General features: G+C 38.1%; 1 protein-coding gene across 1 annotated transcript in view; it reads right to left on the minus strand.

The window, feature by feature from the left end:
• ZSWIM6 (zinc finger SWIM-type containing 6) overlaps positions 1-22,125 on the minus strand; it is a 198,996-nt gene that overhangs the window by 2,687 nt on the left and 174,184 nt on the right. Inside the window, exons 6-14 of the mRNA XM_045999662.1 lie at positions 17,589-17,765; positions 17,167-17,313; positions 13,184-13,330; positions 11,496-11,756; positions 7,435-7,570; positions 4,249-4,406; positions 3,457-3,620; positions 1,712-1,793; positions 1-83 (exon numbers count right to left, since the gene is read on the minus strand). The exon at positions 1-83 is cut by the window's left edge and continues 2,687 nt beyond it. Of these exons, the coding sequence (XP_045855618.1) occupies positions 1-83; positions 1,712-1,793; positions 3,457-3,620; positions 4,249-4,406; positions 7,435-7,570; positions 11,496-11,756; positions 13,184-13,330; positions 17,167-17,313; positions 17,589-17,765 (1,355 nt within the window). The remainder of the gene's footprint in view (positions 84-1,711; positions 1,794-3,456; positions 3,621-4,248; positions 4,407-7,434; positions 7,571-11,495; positions 11,757-13,183; positions 13,331-17,166; positions 17,314-17,588; positions 17,766-22,125) is intronic.

Consider the following 22,125-nt stretch of genomic DNA (forward strand, 5'->3'; position numbering starts at 1 on the left):
GGTGGTTGCAACTATACTTGTGGCCTCAGTGGGAGTAAAGAGGGTAAACCAGCTCTGCATGATGCTGTCCAGGGCATAAACACCTTCAAGGAACACAGAGAAGCCCTATTACTGACGAGGAGGCTGCCCAGAGGTCTTGCCTTATTTCCACCTAATAATCAATGCTTACATGGTTAACCAGCACAGGACGTGAGCTAGGCCAGAGAATCCTGTAAGGTAATGTGCCTGGGAGCAACCTTTTAGAATAAGGTTATTATAGACTGTTATTCAGTGAAATGCCTGAAAGGAAGGAACTTCCTGTAATAAACTTCCTCGGTAGTTGGTATTTGGACTGCGCCGCTTTGCCATTTCAGAAAATGGCTTTCTGCTAATGAGTTCTAGTTCACTGGCTCCTCCTGTCAGTTACCCACTACAGAATCTGAGTCAGAAGTAACTATGACTCTCACCAAAATACAGACTTTTTATGTGCTATGTGTGTTTGTAACTTTAAAGTATACACAATACAAAATGATTAAGACACACAAAGAAGCAAAAAAATGTGACCCATCATCAAGAGAAAAGAGTCAACACAAGAAGATCTACAGATGACTCAGATGTTGGAAATAACTGATAAGATCTTTATAAAATAACCATTCTAAGTGCAGAGATCCAGTATGCCTGAGCCGTAGGAAAAGCCTAATTGTGAGTGATTTAAAGAGTAGGTATGAAAATCTCACAGAGAAGTTAGGTGTATACCTTGGTACAGGATTAGGGAAGCTGTAGAGCAGTTCTTTGACTGGTATTATCTTTGTACTGGTTCACTGAAGCATCACTTCAACAACTTAACAATATAATTTTTATATTAAGACCAATTTCCCTTTTCCCAAAGTAACAAACCATTAAGAGTAATAAAAGAAAAAAAGCAAGAATGATTTTATAATATCTAAAAACTGAAGAGGTAGTGTCCTCTCAGTAAGAAGTGTGTACCCTTTTTTGTTGCAAACATGAAGGGAGACAGACAATTTAACCAACATTTATTTAAGGCAACAACCATTTTTTTTCGTTGGCACTCCTACTGGAAATGTAGTTTTCTTTAGCACCAATTTACTGCTAGAGAGAGGAAACAGTTGGCTGACAGTCTGACCAAATGCAGATTACGGGCAACTGGGAGGATCTTCCTATGAATAGCTTTCACATACCTGAAAGCTCACCTAAACCACACCCGGTAATCATTGATCTGCTGGATACGATGACATATGCCCCCGGACAATAAAGAAAAATCTCAGCACAACTAGAGAGCTTCATATTATTTTCACTAAAATGGCCTGAACCACTAACCCACAGTCTCAAGTTAGTTTCAAAGCTATTTTCCAACCTACTAAGGATTCACTCTAGAACTCTTTAATATAAAATTATAAACCTGATTTTCACAAAAAGTTACCAAAAGCACCTTAAGAGTGACAGAACAGCAAAAAAAAAAAAAAATATATATATATATATTTACTCAGTGACTCAGTCAATTTTAAACAAGTCTGATACCCCACAAATGTGATAGTTTGGAAGAAGAACAATGCAGGTATATATAACTAAAGGTTGGAGGCAGGGGCTAGAAGGAGCAAGAAGCCTTGGAGAATTCAAGGTAAAAAAAGAAACACATTCTTATATTTGTAAATGACAAGTTAAATCCAACCATGAGGAACCTGGGAAAGCTCCTCCTCCAGAGTTTACCTACCAACTTCAGTAGCACATGTTACCAGCCACCTCACCATCTCCCGCCGTCGCCAATTTAAGGTTGACAGTGTCATTCGCATAACCTGTAAAGACAAGGTAGCACCACGATGTTTCAGAAGATTAACTGACGTCAATGCAAAAGGAAACAATTCATCCCAAGGCATAAACTACGAGGAATATTCCCTACTACCAGAAGGATGGAGAGCCATATCTAGAGCAAAGTTCTGCATATCAATTTGAATTCATTCATGGCTCCCCAGCCGAGGAGACAGAAGGCCCACATTCTACTTCAGGGGGGCTGAGTGACCAGATGTGGCATCCTGGGCAAGTTGCTCAATTAATCATCTTTTGTCATCTATAAAATGTGAGGGCCAGACTGCAGTATTAAGCCCAGTCCATGCCCTCTCCTCCTCAGCTTTGACAAATTCCATGATTCTAGATTTTTGAGGCTCCTCAAGAACTTAATTCTGACTAGGAACCCCTCAGTTGGCAAAGAGGTATTTTAGAATAACCATTAACCAATAGCCTTTGATCCCTGGTTGCTCTTTTTCCTGGTGATCATGAAGATAACTCAGGTGTTTGGAAAGAAATCATTTTTGGCATCATTTGTCATCTGATTTTTTCACTTTCTAATAAGATCCCCAAATAAAATTATCCGTCTCTTCCTGCTTCCCCCATTCAGAACATCTGGGACATAACATGCTTAAAGCCTCAGAAAGGTGTTGTGGGATTCCTTCTTGGGTCCTAGAGAGAATAAGGCAGGGACTAAGTTCTCAATAATCTGCCATTTATTAAAAAAAAAGCCTGCCAGAATTCCAAATAACCACAAAGTTTGTTAATGGTTCTTTCTGCATCATATTTCTAATATAAGACAACTAGCACCAATTTATTTTTAAAAAGAAACTTCTAAAGTGTCATTGTATAGCTTAAATGCAATCCCCTATACTCTCTGCTTGTATAGTACTGTATAGGGGAAGTGTGCTTTCCCTATATAATCTAATTCTCAAACTCTATTAATCATCATAAGGAGAATCCATATCTAAAAAAACATCTAATCAGGGCACTCTATTCCCCATACTTAAGGTAATTAGATAACAATTTCTTTCACTACTTTTAATGGTGATTTTTTAAAAAAGCAAATGTTAGAAAAGTCAACATATAAACTTTTCAGTTCCTGGGTTTATACAGTAATTTTTTAAAGAAACTATAAGGAAGCAAACATCTAACTATATGACTAACTCAAAATGTCCTTGGTAAAACGCCTAAGCAGGTCTAGGGAAAGGTGAAACGGGACCCTGGTCCAATCACTCCTTTATAATATTCTTAGGGTTATAAAAAGGAGCTAGAAGTGCCCATCTATTATGAAAATGCAAACACCAACAAAAAATCATACTTCCTCTACAACTTTAACCCCAACAACCAATTCTTTAGAGTACACAATAGTTTCACTTAAGTCTCTTACTAGTGATAATCTCCTCCATTTGCTAAAGGAGAAACAGTGATGTTAAGGCTAGAATTCAGAAAATGACCCTTTTTTTTGAAGGACAAAAACAGGGCTTCTAAAAGTACAGCCACTGCACCCAAGCAGCAGTCCGGTTTGACTGGGAGCGCCCCCAGAATCCCACAGCTCTGTGTACGGAGTCGTCACACGGCTGCACTCAACTACCCAGCTGGAAACAAAAAATAAAAGCTGGCGCCTGTATTTAGCCATCCCTGGGGCCCCCACAATGACCACCAGGCGCGTACCTGCAGGCCTAGTTCCAGAGACACTTTCAAAAGAGTGATGTCTGGCAAGCTGTCCATGAGAGTTGCTATTTTAAATGCATCTTGGGCAAGCTTGAAGATGTGGGATGAGGAGTGAATGTTTTTCTGGATGGATTCTAATACTGTTTCCAGCCTCCGAACATCACCTGCAACAAGGGAAAACCAAACCAAACCAAACATCAAACAACCACAACACACACACACACACACACACACACACACACACACGAGGAAAAAAAGGAAACAAAACAAAACATAAAACACAAGTTAATTTACCTGAAATGTTCACATGTGGCACAAATGTTACTACAACTAAGGGTCCCAGAGTTACTGAAATGCCTATGAATCGCGGTTTCACAACAAAGATACACCAAGACACACCCTTCACGACTAAAAGCACGTATTAACCAGAACTAACATGAGACAACAAAAAGGCCTCCTAGTTCCTATTACAAATTTTTGGTGAGTATTTCTGGGAGAAAAAAAATGTAACCTAACATTTTAGTCTGCTTCTGAACCTGAACCACCATTTCCATGGCATAGTAACGAACCCGAAATTCCGCCAGCACCAAGTTTAATGATGCAATTAAAAGAGGAAAGTGTCAGGCTCAAGTGAGTAGCACCTGTTCCTCCTCCTAAGCTAACATCTAAGGAAGAGGATCCCCTACAACTGGACATTGGCACTGCCACTGACAATTCAATAGAAAACATGATCCTTCAAAAAAAGAAAAAAGGCAAACACAATAATCGTGAGGTCTCAGGACAATCCAATACCTTTGGCTGCAGTCAGCATGGTGGATGCCAGCTCACACTGCTGGGATTCTATGTGGCTTAGCGTGAACCAACGAGGATACCGGTTGGGAACGACTGATGCAATATGGTGTGGGCGGGTGAGATCTCCCGTCGGAGCAGTAGATTCCAATACTAGTAACCTGTAATGAGAAGACAAGACAGTTGGTTCCTAGTTATTCCATGTCCAACCCCTTGGCCACAAGACCCAGTCAGAAGGCAGATGAGTGGGTAGATGGTGGGAGAAACTGTTCAGGTCCTGGGTGCAGGAAGAGCTGGTACAGCTACACTCTGCTATCTGGATGCCAAAGACACCTTGTTAATTGCTCAGTACTCAAACCTTAGAGATTTCTTTTCTTTAGCATCATTCAAGAAAAGCAATAGTCAAGAAAATGAAGATATGAACATTGAGGAGATCTGAAACACAAAACCTGATGTGCATCTACTGTAAAATTTTTGAATCTTATCACACTCTTGAAAAAGTGAAAGTCAACAGAAACTCATAGGCAAGTGAACATTTAAGACTGAGATTATAACAGTCAGGGAACAGTGGATAGCTGAAATGGATAAGCTAGCTCATTAAAACACAAAATAAGGGAGAAGTTAAATAAAAATGACCTCCTTTCCATAGATTCATACTCCCTGCAGAGTTAGTTCCTTTTAACTTCAGGAATTTATAGTTCGAATATGTTGCATCAATCCTATCAAGAGATGATGAATGTCAATGATCCAAGTATTTGTCCTTTGACAGCCTTGCATAAATTCAGTGTGATCTCTGATTTCAATCAATCTATCTTTGATTAAGAGTATGTTGGCAAATAAAGAACAATTACTGAAAACAGCACATGCTTAGTGTTCTCTTCCAAACAGAAGTACTGAAGAGATTAGCAGAGCAGCTACAACTGCAGTGATTCCTTCACAATCACCAAAACACTAACATTAACTCAAGTATACCAGTGTTAGGGAATAAGAGCTAAGGACCAAGAGGAATTAACAGGGTCAGGGTGTGACGCTGGCCTTGGGGTCCCGCCCAAGAGTGGTTACTGTTCTGGCAGGCCAAATGCCTTACTTTCTTTTCCTTTCACTAGGGACAAAGAGATGTTAGCATTAAGGGGTAGCAAGGTAGGCAATTAATAAGAATTTTGGTGGAGTTACTTTAACTTTTCAAAAAACCAGAATGTTCTTATGTTCACCAGCAAATCTTTCCAGAGTTGCTATAGAGTAAACTAGCCAACAGCCCCGAAAAGATGAGAAAGTGAGTGCTAAAAACATCCTTTTCCAGCTCCCCCTGCCATCCGCCGCTTCTACCACTTCCAGAAAGACTAAGAAGCAAGTAGGCTACAGGTCTCTTTTGTTGCCTGTTTCCCTAGTGCCTTAAGATGCTCTAGTAGGTCCTACTACCTCCCTTCCACAGCAGCGCTTTAAGAGAAGTAGTGGCCAAGTAGAAGAAAAGAGGTAGAAAATAATCCCCCAGTGCCCCACTAGTATCCTCCATAAACAAACTGCCTTGGCAGCAACCAAGGACAAACATAAATGAGTTTCTGAGTGTTAGGAAAGCAAGCCTTTCCACCTGACAGATCCCTTCCCATAGCCAGAATCACAGAGAAACCTTATCACATTTTACCCTTCAACTTCACAGCGGTCATAGCAATAGCATCTGGTGGCAACATAACATTAGCATTCTTCTCTTTGCAGCAGGAGCAAAATTCTTACGATTTAAGAAGTATAGAGCTGAGCATCTGTCTTCGTCTGACAACTTCTATTTCAGCTTCCAAAAATGGGAATAGGGACTTATTTACAAAGCTGTGCTCTAAAATAAAAACCAAGGGGCATAAAGTAGTTTAGTGGGTGTGTTTGGGAATGATTTTTACTTATGTTAGTTATGAATTTATTTGGGGTATTTTTAAAAACAGATGAGAATTTCAGAAAGTTTCTCTGATAGGTTAATGACATTTATTTCATGGTGCTTTCATGGTGCTAAGGGAAGAATGCCAAGTTAAAGGATGTCAGCTTCAATACACACTGACACACACACAGGTACACGTACACACATACACACACACACACACACACACAAAGGCGCTGCAAAAAAAAGAGGCCCCCTGAAAAATAAAAGCTATCTTCATATAGATAAGAATTTCTTTCTTTCTTTTTTTTTTTTTTTTTTTTTTTTTTAAGAATTTCTTTTGAATCCCCTACATTGGTTACAGACAGAGAATCCTTTGGTGAAAAGTTCTATAGGATGAGATCAAACTATTCTCCAACACCTCAAGCTCTTGAGTGTGTACACAGTTTGTCTTTGGTGACTATAACTGGGTCTAGTGTGCACTTTCACAAAGGAGTGTTTTAATTTAAAAAAAATAAAATCTCAAGTTTTAAGAAAGGTGGATATGCCTTTCAGGTCCTTAAGGTTTAATAGGCAACATATAAGACTGAAAAACACAATCCTAAATTCATTAAAAAATATTTACCTAGACAAATTCATGATAAAAATATGTGGTGAACAGACTTTAAAAAGGAAAGTGAAAACAGAAAGGTCAGTGGCAGAGAACAACATAATCTAATTATTACTACTGTAAAGGAAGGGCTGGAAGCAATCAGAGTGAGGAGAGCAGGTCCTGGAAGATGCCTAACAGGGAAGCCTTCAACCCGAGCCACGGCCCCATCTTTCCTCATCCTCCAGTTGAGCACAGAGGTATTTCAGTGGTACTATGGCCTTCCTGCGCTAATGATGGCATGTGGCATTAACGCAGGTGTGAGGGGCTCCCTCAGTTATTACATTCAGGCAAGTATACTTATTATTTACCACTGTTCCAAAAATCTAATTTTTTCAAAACAATCAACTATTCAGGAAGCTTTCAACCAGTGCTCCCTTATGGTTAAACTTGGCCTAAAATTGTTCTCTAATTCCCAAATACAAGTTTCCAGAGAAATAAGGAAAAAGCCACCGAGAGCACAAGTATGAAGCAGTTTAGGATACAACTCTTCCTTTACTGTAAAACAAAAGCCAAACAAACCAACAAACCACCATCACAACAATCCAAGAAGCATGGCTTCTTTAGCTTTTCTGCTGCCTACAAGAAATATGAGTGAACGAGAAGTCAGTGAACAGCCATTTTTCCCAGTGGGGAATCTGGATCGCCTCTGCCCGGCCGGGCTGTGAATACGTACCGCATCGCTCTCAGTGCAATTTTGTATGCCAATTCAGCATCATGAGGTAGGAGAGAGGTGAAGAGATACTTGGCAAATGTGTGCATTGGAACGCTCTCCCGATGGATTATTTCGCCTAAACCACTATATGGTCCGGCTGTGGGAAGAGAGCATACACATTTTACATTCCTAAAAAAGGAACTGATAAGACTTCTTGTAAAGTATACTTTCGTAAATTTTTTATGTAAAGTTATAACATACACAAACTAATCTAGTTAAGAATGTAACCAAAGTGACACAGTAGAAAGAAATACAATTCTTAGTCAAAAATGATTCTATAGTGTATAGTATCCAATATCAAATTCACTCCAGGAACAGTCCCCCAACTAACTATACCATAGCTAAAATGAGACTCATAGAACTAGGGGGCAGAGCTTTTTCACATTATAACTGCTTCAGAGAAAGAAACCCTCTGAAGCATACAAAATCTCACTGAATTCAAGAAACACCCTTTCTCAATGAGGAACACATCTGAGCATCCGGCCTTTCAAATGCACAGATGACTCTGCAGATTAACTCTGGAAACTGCCCCTCGACCCAATCAGTCTTATGGGCACAGACAAGCCGGGTGTCCAGAAAAGAGTACTCTGCCTCGGGGGAGGAATCTGAATCACAAATCCTAATATAAAGACTTTAAACACTGTTGCTTCTAATAAGCAGAAATAGATATTAATTCTCAGAAAGTGATTAATAATAAAAGAATAGTCAGTAACCCATTTGATACTCACCATAGGCATAAGAAAAAAAAAAAGTTAAAGTAACTGGAAATCTACCACTTTGGGGGCTCCAAAGACCAATTTCAAAAGCAAAGTTCATTTAAGCTGTCAAAATTCCTTTCTCAGTAAGTTATGACAGGCATGGTGGCAGAGCTTACTTCCCCTGTGTGCGCTCTGCATGCTGTCCCGAAGAAAGGTGATACTGAATTTTAAAATACATTTTGAAAGGAAACCACAGTGGTTAGTTCAAATACTTTCCACTTAAGTACTTTGAGGTTTAGTTACTGTAAAATGTTTAATAAATTAGTTTCCATGTCACCTTTGGGTAACATCTGTTTCATGATTTCTAGAATTATGAACCATGACACTACTGCTGAAAGCACATTAATACATTTGTTTTCCATGAGACAAATCAGTCTGGCAAAGAGTTTAGAATGCAAGAAACGGCAGTTCAGAAGAAATGGTGAGAGGAGTTCCTGAATGGGGCACTGGGTAGGAGCATGACACATTCTAGATAATTTTAACAGAGATTAGATTAACATTTCATTATTTTATTGTTTAGTATTCTTAACTGCTCAATAAGTATTTTGGAAATTATATTTTCATAAAATCTTATTTTTTACCTAGGCAAACTAAAATCCATCCTAGATTTATAATTTTACTAAATCTATTACCCTTCTTCTTGTCATTTAAGACATTCAAAAACGTTTTAGTCACCCAAGTCTTCAAAAGTTGATAGAGCATTATAGCTTTGCCTTTAGCCAAATTTTTAAATTATTATTATTATGGACTGAATGTTTATATTCCCCACTCCAATTCATATGCTGAAGACCCAATTCCTAACGTGACTGTACTTGTAGATAGGGCCTTTACACAGACGTAATGAACAGGTTACTGTGAGTTCGCAGGGTGAGGCCCTGATCCAACAGGATTAGTGTCCTTACAAGAACAGACATCAGAGAGCTCTCTTGCTCTCTCTCGCCCTTTGCCTTGGGGAGGGCACAAGAAGAAGACAGACATTTATAAAACAGGAAGAGAGGGTTCACCAGAAATTTAACTGATATGCTCTTTGACCCTGGACTTCCCAGCCTCCAGAAATTTCTATGCGAAATTTCCATTGTTTAAGCCACCCACTGCTGCAGTATTTTGTGATGGCAGCTTGGGCAGACTAAAACACTAACTCTTATTTTACTGAACGCCTCATTGCAAGGCCTCTATTTTACTGAAGGCTTCATAGCAAACTTGCAGATTATCTACTTCATTTCTCCTCCATTTCCGTTCAGTGTTTCCCTTAACTCATCAAGTTACCTTTTCATGCTATGCAAAACAAACAAACAAACCCAGGATGCAGAATCAACACTTATTGTTATGATACCTCCCAACCAGAAACATATTCAGTCAGGTATCACAGAATTATTTATAGATTAATAATGACCATTGTAATCCCTGAGCTCCCAGAAATGCTTTACCAATATACCAATTGGTCCAATATGCCATTATTTTACTGTGGTCAAGAGTGATTAACACACAGCAACAATACAATGCTTTTTCTTTTTCAGAAAACATTAGCATCTTGTATTTCAGAATAGTTAGTGTCTGCTCCGTTTTGCCCCTGAAATTTCCAAAGTGTAAAAACACGAAGAACTTAGTGCTCCAGTGCAGTCAACTCAGTCAGGGAGTGCTTATTTTCGGGAGTTTAGAGAAATGGTCCCTCAGCTTCCCCTTGGACTGCTTCCTGCCCTGCACCACCCACTTTCTACAGCCCTAGCAGGATTCAGGAAAGGAAAGGAAAAGAGGCTATGATGAGTCAAAGAGCACTCCATATCAGGCACAGTTCTTTAAAAAAAAGTCTAACACAGGGAGAGATGCACTAATCAAAAACTAAGAAAAAGTTTTAAAATATTCACGAATAATGAACATGGAGACATTCAAAAAGGCAAATGATAAACAGGTATCAGACACCATCAACTCTAAAAAGCACACATACTCTTCCTGTCCTTCAGTATAACAGAAATCAAAAGTTGGTTACTAAGAGCCAGTGAGAGCATTAAGAATTTGTGGTTAATGATAGTGCTTATATCAAAAGGCATTATATAGGAGGAAACAAACAGTAACGAAAGAATGAAGATCACTTGAAATTTGCCAAGAAAGGCTTTCTTTATCTTTAGAAGAAAAAAAAAAGTTAAGGTGAGGGCTTCAAAAAATGAGTATCAGAAATTTTACCAAAATTAAACATGGTATTAAGAACATTTTCCCTTTAATTTTTAAATTTTGTTTTAAGAACATCTTCCCTTTAAAATGAACTTCTAAAACATAAATGGGTAATATACTTGATGAAAATGTTTCCTTTCAAAGAGATCTTTAGGTCTGGACAAATAAAAGAGGTTGTGAAATGTTACTTTCTCTAAATCCCTTCCCCATATTGCAACAGTTCGGGATATAAGATGAAGACACCACCACACTTTATTAACCTATCAATCGCAGAGAATCCCGCAATACTAATACCCACATACTGAAGAGACAGAAGCAATTTTACCAATTAGGCATCACCTAAATTTGTGTTAAAGATTAGGCTATTATACTCATTACACATATTCTTTTCCAGAAAAAACAAACAAACAAACAAACAAAAAAAGCAAAAACTAGAGACAAAACAAAACACTTTTTAAAAATACCACTAACCAAAATTTCTTACGCCATTCAGCTCTTGACCTTATAAAAGGAAGAAAATTAGACTTTTCCTTGGAGGGTCCATGAAACTTTGAACTTGGTGAATCTATGCCTAATGAATCTTCTGAAATTAATTAGTACAGTGGAAATTCATTCCTGCAGCCTCCAGTCCTTTGCTAACACGTGCAAATGACATATTCAAAACCCAGATGTCATGTAACAGCCCTAATAATACTTCAGAGGAATGCCAACAAATTTCCATTTCATTCAATTGCTCAAGCAAATAGGTACATGGCTACCAGCAACAACTCACTAAATATCAAACTTGCATTTATCTGAGTAACAGCGCAGACTAAATAACAACAGTCCTTTTCAAAGTTTGTGGCCTTAAATGGGGCTCATTTCTAATAGCTGTCTTACACGGCCACTTAAATCAAATGACACACATCTGAACACCTAAACCTTTTGACTAAGTGGTTTTATTTTTTGGATAGTAAACATTCCTATGACACTCAGAGAGCATACCGTCAGAATAACTACCACACTGAATCCATTCAGGCAATAGTTCCAACATAAGAAAGCTTCACGCCTTAATAAAATTGACAGAACAAGTGGAAAACTTCTTTATCACACTACCTTCTAATAGGAAGACTGCTTGCTTGCGAAAAATCTTCACCAGTGTGTCATCCAATTCAATTTCCTGAAGCTTGGAAATGAGCTGCTCCTCATTCCGGCAAACCTTCTCTTGTGTGTACAACCCATCAGGCATGATACGCTGCTGTCCCAGCCCGACCAGGGCTACTTCCACAGCTAGTGTTAAATAGGATTCCCCTTCCTCTAAGAATTTGTGTGCAGGGAGATGTTGGTATTCCAGAGACTTGCACTGTCCCATATTCTCTGTAAAATGTCACAAATGAAATCAGAGTTCAGATATAATACTTTTGCAGGTACTGATAGGTACGAATATTTATTTTACCCAGTACTGAAACATGAATTATTTGAGAACTATGTAACAGTTTTCTAGGATCCTTTAAAACATGACCATGAATGACATGACTATGTATGTTTTGGGGGAATAGACTATCACAAATATTTTTCTCCCAGTGCAAATGAATCACCAAAAAAACCCTACAAATCAAAGAAGAAATCGTAAGAATACTTAAAAGTGAAAAAAGACTTTAAACAAGAGCAAAATTACATAATGACTACAACAGTTACCAACTCTTTAAAGCATGGCATTAAAAAAAAGTTTCCAAACTGTTATCACAATGTTGAAATTTAATGAGAAAAGTAGAGAACACAACTACATAACCCAGTTTCAAGGTCCTTTCTGTTACCAAAGAGCCATCAGTTACCAAAACAGGAAGGACTCTTTGGGCATTCTCTTATCTCTGTTCAAGTATTTCTCTTAGAAATGTTAACAAACTTCAATCAGCAAACTCCCAAGGAAAGGGATCAGAGTCATACCTTTCACAGTCCTGACAGAGTTTGGGGCACTCATAACCCATGAAGGCAAACACCACAGAAGAAATTATGGAGGTGCAATATAATTAACCCTCTGAGTTCACCTGGGCATGAAAGCAGCCGAGGGACAACCCTTCCTGCCTCCCACACCTCTGTCCACAGCCCATGCACAGTCATTTTAGGGATGATGCTTAAGTCTCAAGAGGCAGAGAGAAATTTCAAAACACTGCTTTATAGGAATGTGTGATGTCAAACACTTTTAATGACATTAGATAGTTCTCTTAAAGTATACTACGACCCACTGAAGTGACAAGTAACTTCTAATGCAGACAAATTTCTAGTTCTAAATGCTATGAATACACATCTTTATTTTAAATCATGATGCTGGAAAATAGTGATAAATGCAGATAATTCTTAGATGCAGAATCACTGGCTAGAAGAAAATAAGTATCTTTAAGATTATTTATTTATTTGAGAGAGAGTGAGTGGGTTAGAGAGAAAGCATGAGCAAGGGGAAGGGTAGAGGGAAAAGCAGGCTCCAACTGAGCAGGAAGCCGGATGCAGGATTCCATCCCAGGACCTTGGGATCATGATCTGAGCTGAAGGCAGACGCTTAATCAACTGGGCTACCCAGGTGCTCAGTATCTTTAAGGTTCTTAACACACGCTGCCAACTGTCAATTCCAAGACTTTCCCAGTTTGTAAAGCCTTCCACAGAAGCACGCTTTCCTTGCTCTCTTGCTAACTGTAAGTACTATTAACCCTATGAATTCATTAAACAAACTGTGACCAAAACAATGACCAATGACACTCAGGCTAAGGGAGAAAAGCACACGAGGGAGAGAATGCCACGAGTGCTACCTGTAAAATCGGAGAACCCAGAGAAGTTTTCATCATCAATTCGGCAGGCTTCCATGAGGCTGCTGAAAAGAGTGCCCACAGGGTCCAGGGGGTGTCCGACCCAGCCTTCAAGATTGGTTATCGAGGTGATGCTTTTATGGGGTAGCTCTGTGTAAGAAAAGGGAATTGAGAAATGGAAACAAGTAGAGGAAGAGAGGTTTTACCACTTAATAGTGGCATCTTAACAAATTAGTACTGAATTCAATTGGCAATTCCTCTTTAACTAAAAAGAACAAAGATACACATAATCCCCAACATGTTATCTACTTTGTGTTCATAGAGGTTATCTGTAAATCGGTATAAATGGTGCCAACTTTCTAGGACTAATATCAATTCATGTGTCCAAGGTACTGGTTGAACATTACTACTTATACACTATTAAATGATGCTACGTGAGGACAAATGAGTTCTAAATTTTCACCTAAGAAGCGAGGAACAACTCTCCTTACTTCCCCAAGAGTGGCATTAGAGAAGATTTTGAAGTCCCCCTGGAATGATCACTGGCTAATTATATTAAGAAGATACCTTCAGAGTCCATGTTCAGTGGGTCATCTCACTGGAGACTAGAGGGGAGTGGTAACCTGGGTCCAACTTGCATCCCTCTATGGATATCATTAAACTACTCTCCTTGCATCTACGAAGGCCTCATTTTCACGGCTCTGTATGCCATTTAAGAGAGGCCCTTTGCCACAAAGGAGAACTATAGCAGAAAGTAACATATAATTTAGATGAAACGTATCCTTTTCATTTTCTTCACAGAATGGTAGCACTTTCAAGTTCTTAAGTTAAATTACAGAGTTCTGAGAAAAAAAGCTGTAAATATTTTAAGATATGTTCCTTGTAAAGAACGCAGCATTTTACATCCAAATGTTTACTAAAGTAATAAATAACAGTAGCTCCTTCTTAAAGGAAAATATAATGAAATCTATATACAATATAAAATATCCAAGAAAAAAACCAGCTTTTTACAAATCGCTAAAGAACCATTCCATGAATCCAATATAACTTTATAAGTCTTCTGGTTTTGGACTATCAACTATCAGTACATAAAAATGAAGAACTGCCTGGCACAAAGTATTAAAATTTAAAGGTTGGGTCCTATATTCCTTGCAAGGGTCTTTCCCTTCGGTTTCTGTCACTGACTTTCATAAACAAAACCAGTATGAAAAAAGAAAACTTGAGTATTACTCTCAGAACAACAAAATATGTATGTTTAATGGAGGGCGGGGAGAGGAAACGTGTGTGTTTGTGTAAATGCATGTGATGTAAGGAAGTGTTGTACTTACACAAATAAATCTATTTTCAAGTGATGGAAACAAGAGAGAAAATTTTATAAAGTATTTTCCTTCCACACAAAAATTAGTGAAAACAACACGGAAATAAGGGAAATGAATTTTTAAAAAGGAGAACAATTTTTTTTTTCAGAATCAAGAAACTAAGTGAACTAAGAGAAAGACAAATACCATATGATCTCTCTTATATGTGGAATCTGAAAAAAAATATCCAAGCTCCTAGACACAGAGAACAGATTGGTAGTTGCCAGAAGCAGGGGTGGACATGAGTGAAAGGGGAAAAGGTACAAACTTGCACTTATACGATGAGCAAATCATGGCGATGTAATAAGGTACAGCATGACAATCATAGTTAATAATACTGCGTTACATATATGAAAGTTGCTAAGAGTAAATCTCAAAAGTTCTCATCGCAAGAAAAAAATGTGTAACTCTATATGGTGACAGATATTAACTAGACTTACTGTGGTGATCATTTTGATATCGAATCATTATATTGTATAACTGAACTAATATGATTTTATGTCAATTATATCTCAACAACAATAAAACCTGACATATAATGCCAAATAGTACTGAAAATGCATAAGGTATATATTTACTAATCTCGACCACATAGCAAATAAATGTCATGGCAATTTGGAATTATAACAGCCTATGAAAAACCTATTCTTCCACCCCCCCCCCAAAGACTTATTTATTTGACAGACAGATCACAAGTAGGTAGAGGCAGGCAGAGAGAGAGGAAGAGAAGCAGGCTCCCCACTGAGCAGAGAACCCCATGCGGGGCTTGATCCCAGGACCCTGGGATCATGACCTGAGCTGAAGGCAGAGGCTTTAACCCACTGAGCTACCCAGGTGCCCCGAAAAACCTATTCTTTAAATATGGACCCAAAAAAAGAGAGAGAAAGATACAGGTATAGAGATGCAATCATAGTAATAACTTAAGAATAGTCTGAAATAAGTTTTCACTGCTCACAGGATAAAAAGGAGAAAGGGCTCTAAGAGTGGTTTAAAGATAATTAAAAGAGTCTAACATAACATATATTCTAACTGACTACACAAACTAACATTTTTACACTTTCCACTTCTTAGATATTGCAACATTTTTATTAAATTCATTTTAAAAACATTTCTAACATAAGCTTATAATATGATATTTTAATCTAGTAACCATCACAATCTAGCTTTAATTTTACAGTATAAAAAGCACCTCACTCTCTCTTGGCCTGAATATTACTATCCTTCATACTATACAGAAGTAGATAGCTTCTGGCTATAGACTGATTGGTGTTTGGGAGGAGGAGGCTGTTTCAGAAAAAATTTCCAAAGGTCCAAGCAATATATTTTGCAAACACATCTGGTAATCAGTTATGTTATGAAGAACATGAAGTGTCCATGAAATGGACAAAATAGTGATCACTAGGGATATTACATTCCAATTCCATTTAAGCTCCCCTTTTTTGGTGTAAATTTTTAACTCTAAAAATTTTTCCTTCATCATATAAATGATAATGTTAGTTCACATTTATAATAAGTCCAAAATAGATGGTATTAAAGGTTGTAACAAAAGCTCACTTTAACCTTCAGCTTATTTCAACAACTTTTGATAAATTTTAGCTGTATCCTTGGTGTGTGCATAATCACAGTAGGATTAAAAACCAAAACATGACTCAAAAAATCCCCGAGCAACTAAAATATCTCTCCGAATAAGAAATAAAACTCCAGATTGAAAAAAACAAACCTAATCAAAGAAACATAAAAAGATTTATACCTACAGAAGGAACAAGAAGTGCACTGATTAATCAGAAAAAGCATACAGACAATTTTTTCTGGTGGGGGCCTTATGCACGTTAATGTAACTCTCTGCAATTGCTATTACTCAGCAATACTTATTTAAAATTTAAAAGATTAATAGTAAACTAAAATAAAGTGAACTTAAAATGTGTTGTCAGTTGGCAGCTCATCAAACTCTTATTTACAGAATTTTAAAAATCCAGGAGTTTTGATCACTTAAAGACCATATCCTGAAGTGCAAACTGTTACAGGTAAAAAGTTTCAGAGTGCTTACACACTGTGCCAGGCTCTTTTAAGAGCATTATAGGAATTAACTAGTTTAATTTTCTCAACAACTCTTAAGAGACAGGTCTTCTACTAAGCCCTAGTCCACAGATGAGGAATCTGAATCACAGGAGCTCAAGTCACTGCCTAAGATCTCCCAGCTGAGACCTACTGCTAGGATTCAAACATAGACAGTCTGCCCCCAGATTCCTCACTGTTAGAATTAAAACACACTTTCACTAAAGAAGGTATCTAGCCAACCAGCATTTTCAGTAATTCAGACACACTAAATAATTACTTGGGAAAAAAAAAAAAGATTTTTTTAAAAACCATGTAATTTTTAAAATGAATCAGTTATTTTTTTTTAACTAACTAACCCAAGAAATGTTTTTAAAAATCTTATTTCTTACAACATTCAACCAGGAAAAATGTGCCTAAACAGACCAGCTATTAAATATTCCCAATGAGTGGCAGGAAATGTCATATTCATTGTTCTAATTTCAGAAGCATTCTCACTCAAGAGAGGACAAAATCTAGTCATGTCATCACCAAGAATCCCATTCCAATGAAAACAAACTCCTTCCCATTCACCTTTTTTTTGAGTTCGGAACATTTCCAACTGCTTCTGTTGCTGTCGTCTTAACGTGTTAACAATAGCTATTGCTAATCTCAGTGCTTCTCTGGGGTACCCATGAGAACGTAATGCATCCACTCTTGCACAAGCTGTAGGAACGTGTTCTAAAACAAAAAGTTAAGGGGAGAAAGTTGCCATCGTCAGATATAACTACAAAAACAGCATTTAAACAGTAAGATGTTTCCCCCCAAAATACTATTTAAAAGACACAAGAAATCATTTCTCAACTGGGATTTGAATGAAACACTCAGCTCCTACTGCCAAGCATTCATCCATCTCCCACTGAATCCTGTGGCTCTCCACCTCCCACTCCAATAATGCTATAGAAACGAAACAAAGAAGTAAGTCATGGAAATGTCTTTCCGGTTTGGCCACTTACCATGCCAGAGGGGCCACCCGCGGGAGTCAAAAAGGGAGTTTTCAGTGTCGTCATGGTAACAGTAGTTGGTGTATAGGTCACTGCTGATAATGTGCTGCAAGTGGCTATCCTGCCAGTGGAGATCGCACGCCTCGATGGCTCGGGTGAACACTGTCCGATGTGGCCTGTTCGACGAATCTGTTTTTTCCACAATTCAGAAAGCCATGTCAGCTACTATTCATGTGTGAATCCATCAGTCATACCATTCTGTGGCCAGATGTTCATGAACACACCCACACACACTGTCCTGCACGCCCTAAGCAGAAGGATGAAGGGGGAATACTCTCACGTCCTAAGTACTAAGAGGCAAGTCAGCCCAAAGAGCCACCATCCACTCACTTGTTTTTATCAAACACACACACTCTGCAGCCATCAAAGCTAAGGTTAAAGGCATCCTGCAAAAAGAAGTGTCAAGTCTAGTTTCAAGCTATGATGCCAAATACACTCGGAGGAGGCACTCGGCACAAAAATCACATGAAAACTCACTGCTCCCCACTTCTGAGGTGCTCTGGTGGGCTGCCCTGATGGGATCAACAGCTCTCACAAACACTATGCAAGAGATGTGACACCAGCCATGGAACCTTTCAGGAAGATGCAATCAGCCTTTAAAGATGTGCAGAAGGGTTGTGCTTTTGGTTGTATTTTTTAACTATATTGTGCGGTTTTGCACAATTAAAACTATTATGCTTCTTGGGATATAATGATTAAATGCCACTTTATATCCCAAAGGGCATAAATGCATATATTTAACATTTCACAAAGCCACACAACATAGCTACAAAACAAACCAGCGCACTTACCTTGCCCCTACAGGCTGCCTCCTGACTCCTGTGCAGGTTCCATGACTGGTGTGATGTCCCCAGCATAGTGTATGCCGGGGCATCACAAAAGAGCAGAAGCATACACTCCGAAGAGGATTCAAGTTTCAGGACCTGACGGAGAAAAGAAATGTTTGGGGAATAAAGAATATTCTCATCCCAACTCCTGGGAATACTCAGTCCCTCTGGATAACATGGTTCAAATTCTGTAATTGCAATCCCACCCCGTGGGTCCCCGCTCCAGACTTACCTTCAACTGTGGCACAAACCTTAGCGAGTCTCAACTGAATATCAGGGTAACAAACTATGCTTATGTATGTGTATTTTACTTAGCTCAAGTATCAGCCCTCACTGTACTGAGACTTAACTCAGTGAGAAGCAAACTGCAGCTTTGGCTAAGCAAAGACAAAGAGGGAATCTTGAAAACTGAACACAGCCAAATTGAGAACTCTGAGAACTCATCTAGCCCAACTCCCCTATTCTGCTGATGGAGCCGAAAACCAAGAGAAGTGACGGGACTGGCAAGGTCACATGGGTCAGGCCATGGCAGTCAAGATCAAAACCCAAATATCCACACTCTGAATTCAGGTATTTCAGCTGTTGTGCAAAGCTTCTGAGAGGTCTTTAACAGAGAGACACATTACGTCAGCTTGGTTTCAGGTCAACTTAGATATCTGTATTTGAATGTGAGACATATCAAAATGTACGACGACATAATTTGAGAGGCATAATACTGACGGTATCTGATACAGCCCTGCCCAGTGCACAGATGCTCACCTTGCAAACAGGAAGAAGGGGCCCCATATTTAAGGGCCTCTGAACCTATCAGGGCTTTTTGCTAAGCAAGACACAGATAGTTCTATCCAAATAATAATTGGTCCTGTGACCTGTCATTTGGTTAAATATTCCTAAGTCCAAATTTTATACATTTTAAATGGCTCTGTCATTTCACTTTTTTAATTTAGCTCTAATCATAGAAACAATTTAAAACTAGAAGGAGACTTAAAAAAGCAACTTAGTATTCTGCATGTATTAAAAAATTAAGAGTTCTACCTTTCAATTGGCTTACTGTAATATCAATAATAAAATTAAGTTGTAGAGTATACTCCATTTAAAAAAAAACTCAACTTTTCACATATTTGCATGTGACTGTAAGAGCAAAGAAAAAAGTACAGGAACACACCCCACTTTTAATACCAGTTAGCTATAAAAGGCCAATAAAAACCATTCTAACAAAAAAGGCTAAATATTCTGGCTCCTTTACACAGAAAACAAAAAAAGAGAAAAAGAAGGCTAAATACTAATGAAACAATAATTAAGGGAAACTGCAAAATATAAAGTCTTTAATAAATGGGAAATAAAGATTGTATACATAGACAATGACTACAAAAATAAAATTTGATCAGTATCAAAATTATGGCCAATTTTTACCTTACATGTCTATTTTTTTTTAATTTTTGCAACAAGATGGAAAAAAGACATGGATTACCTTAACGAAATTTTCAAAATGACAAATACAAGAATTTATAAAAAATTTTAAATATAAAGTACATATAACATTACTACATGCTGATTAAAGAAAATCTGGGATTTTCAGAAATGTAAAAAGGGGGAAACTATTCGCTCTATTATCAAAAAATTAAAATAAAAAAACTTGCTATCATCTGTACATTAAAAAAAACCCTACTCTTTCAAAGAGTGTGGATTTTAATGTTATTAATTAATTTTAACATATAATCTTAGCTAAGACAAGGCCCAACTCCCCCTTCATATTCACTCCAGCACAGGAGCATATCCAACTCTGCCCACAGCCTGGTCCTGCACACGCTCTACCTGGCTGCAGTGGCGCGGCTGCTGGGCTCTGCCACCAACCGCAGACTCTTCCCTGCGCTCCAACAGAGGTGCTGCAGGCTGAACGTCAGCATCCCTCTGTACAGACGTCTCTTCTGACAGCCCCCGCAAGAGGATATGGATATTCTGCTACAAACAGGAACCCTGTGCCATTAGGCCCAACAGCGAGAAACAACTGCCCTAATTAGAAACTAGATTCTGACTTCATGTGCCTGGACCAAACCATACATGAAATGAACTATTTCATCTGCAGGCTGGACCATTTCTTAAAGGCTCTCTAAAGTCCATGGAATATTTCTGTTTCATCAAAGACAAAGTGACCAAATGTAAATAAAATAGTGAACTACATTGTTAGGCTGGCGGTGCCAAAAAGTAGATGGGGAGTGAAACAGAGAAACCTCAAAATATAATTAAGTAAAAGGAGATTAAAGTGATTATCTAGGTAGATAGAGGCATGCCCTTCCCTAGCAATGGAAGAAAATAAAGGCTGAATTGTTAAATTTGAAAATTCTAAGTTTGTGGGGGGGGAAAAATGGAGTATACTTATATTCTTTCAAGTTACTAAACAAAATAATCATGGGCAATAAAGGCATGATAGAGGGGCACCTGGGTGGCTCAGTGGGTAAAAGCCTCTGCCTTTAGCTCAGGTCATGATCCCAGGATTCTAGGATCGAGCCCCACATCGGGCTCTCTGCTCGGCGGGGAGCCCGCTTCCCTGTTTCTCTCTCTCTGCCTGCCTCTCTGCCTGCTTGTGATCTCTTGTCTGTCAAATAAATAAAATCTTTAAAAAAAAAAAAGTGTAATAGATTTCAAATACTAAATTCCCAAGGCAAGTATCTCTAGACAAAGCAAAGCCAGATCTTTTCTAAGTCTTAAAACTTCTTTTTGATTGGACAAGTCCCTGTGGAGTCATACATCTCATTTTCTTTGTAGAGACTGAAAATACTATTTTAACATTCATACTCAACACAATGTCTAGCTCTTTCTAGTGGAACCGACTCCATATAGGGTCAGCACATACAGAATGACAATCTCGATTCTGGATCCTTCCAGGGTCATTTAACTACTACTCTACATCGATCATAACTGTAAAGTCTCTCAAATCCTCCTGACCCCAAAAAAGGCAGCAGGAGCACAAAATCACACAAAAATAGTGACATGAATTAGTGAAGGAAATTTTTATTTGTAAAACTTAACTTCTTTAAGGACTTGGTTCTGAAAGAAAGAAGAAAATAGTACAATAGCTGGAAAGGAAAATGAGGCCAAGGAAGGATTTGGGATTTTTTTGAAGATAAGAGTAACATCACTGATCTAAATGGATGGATCCAACAGAAAAGGAGAAGCTGAATAAACGGCATAGAAATGAGAGACACAGGCCCTTAAGAGGACATATGGAAATGTCTGAAAACATCTCTTAATTGTCCCAAAGATTGGAGGGCACTATTAGCTTATAGCAGATGGGAACAAGTATGCTAGACAATCCTTTACAATAAAGAATTTTCCTACTTCAAATGCCAACAGCATCCCATGACCCTCCAGCTCAGTCATAAATGTTTATTTGCTATATATTAAAACTAACAATTTTTAACTGATGAAATTACACAATATGAACTGGGTTGCACCAACAGAGGTAAAAACACGTTTCTCAAGCCTCTCAATATCTTGTTTTACAGGGTAATATATTATCACCCTATTCCATGATTTTAAAAATTAATTAGTTAATTAATTTTTAAAAATTATTTCCCAAACTAAATAATTACTAGGGAATTTTAACACATACTAATACATAAAAGTATAATATCTATCTGTATTCTGATAATATGAAAAAC

This window comes from Meles meles, chromosome 3 (genome assembly GCF_922984935.1).
Source record: "Meles meles chromosome 3, mMelMel3.1 paternal haplotype, whole genome shotgun sequence".
NCBI classification, from domain to species: Eukaryota; Metazoa; Chordata; class Mammalia; order Carnivora; family Mustelidae; genus Meles; species Meles meles.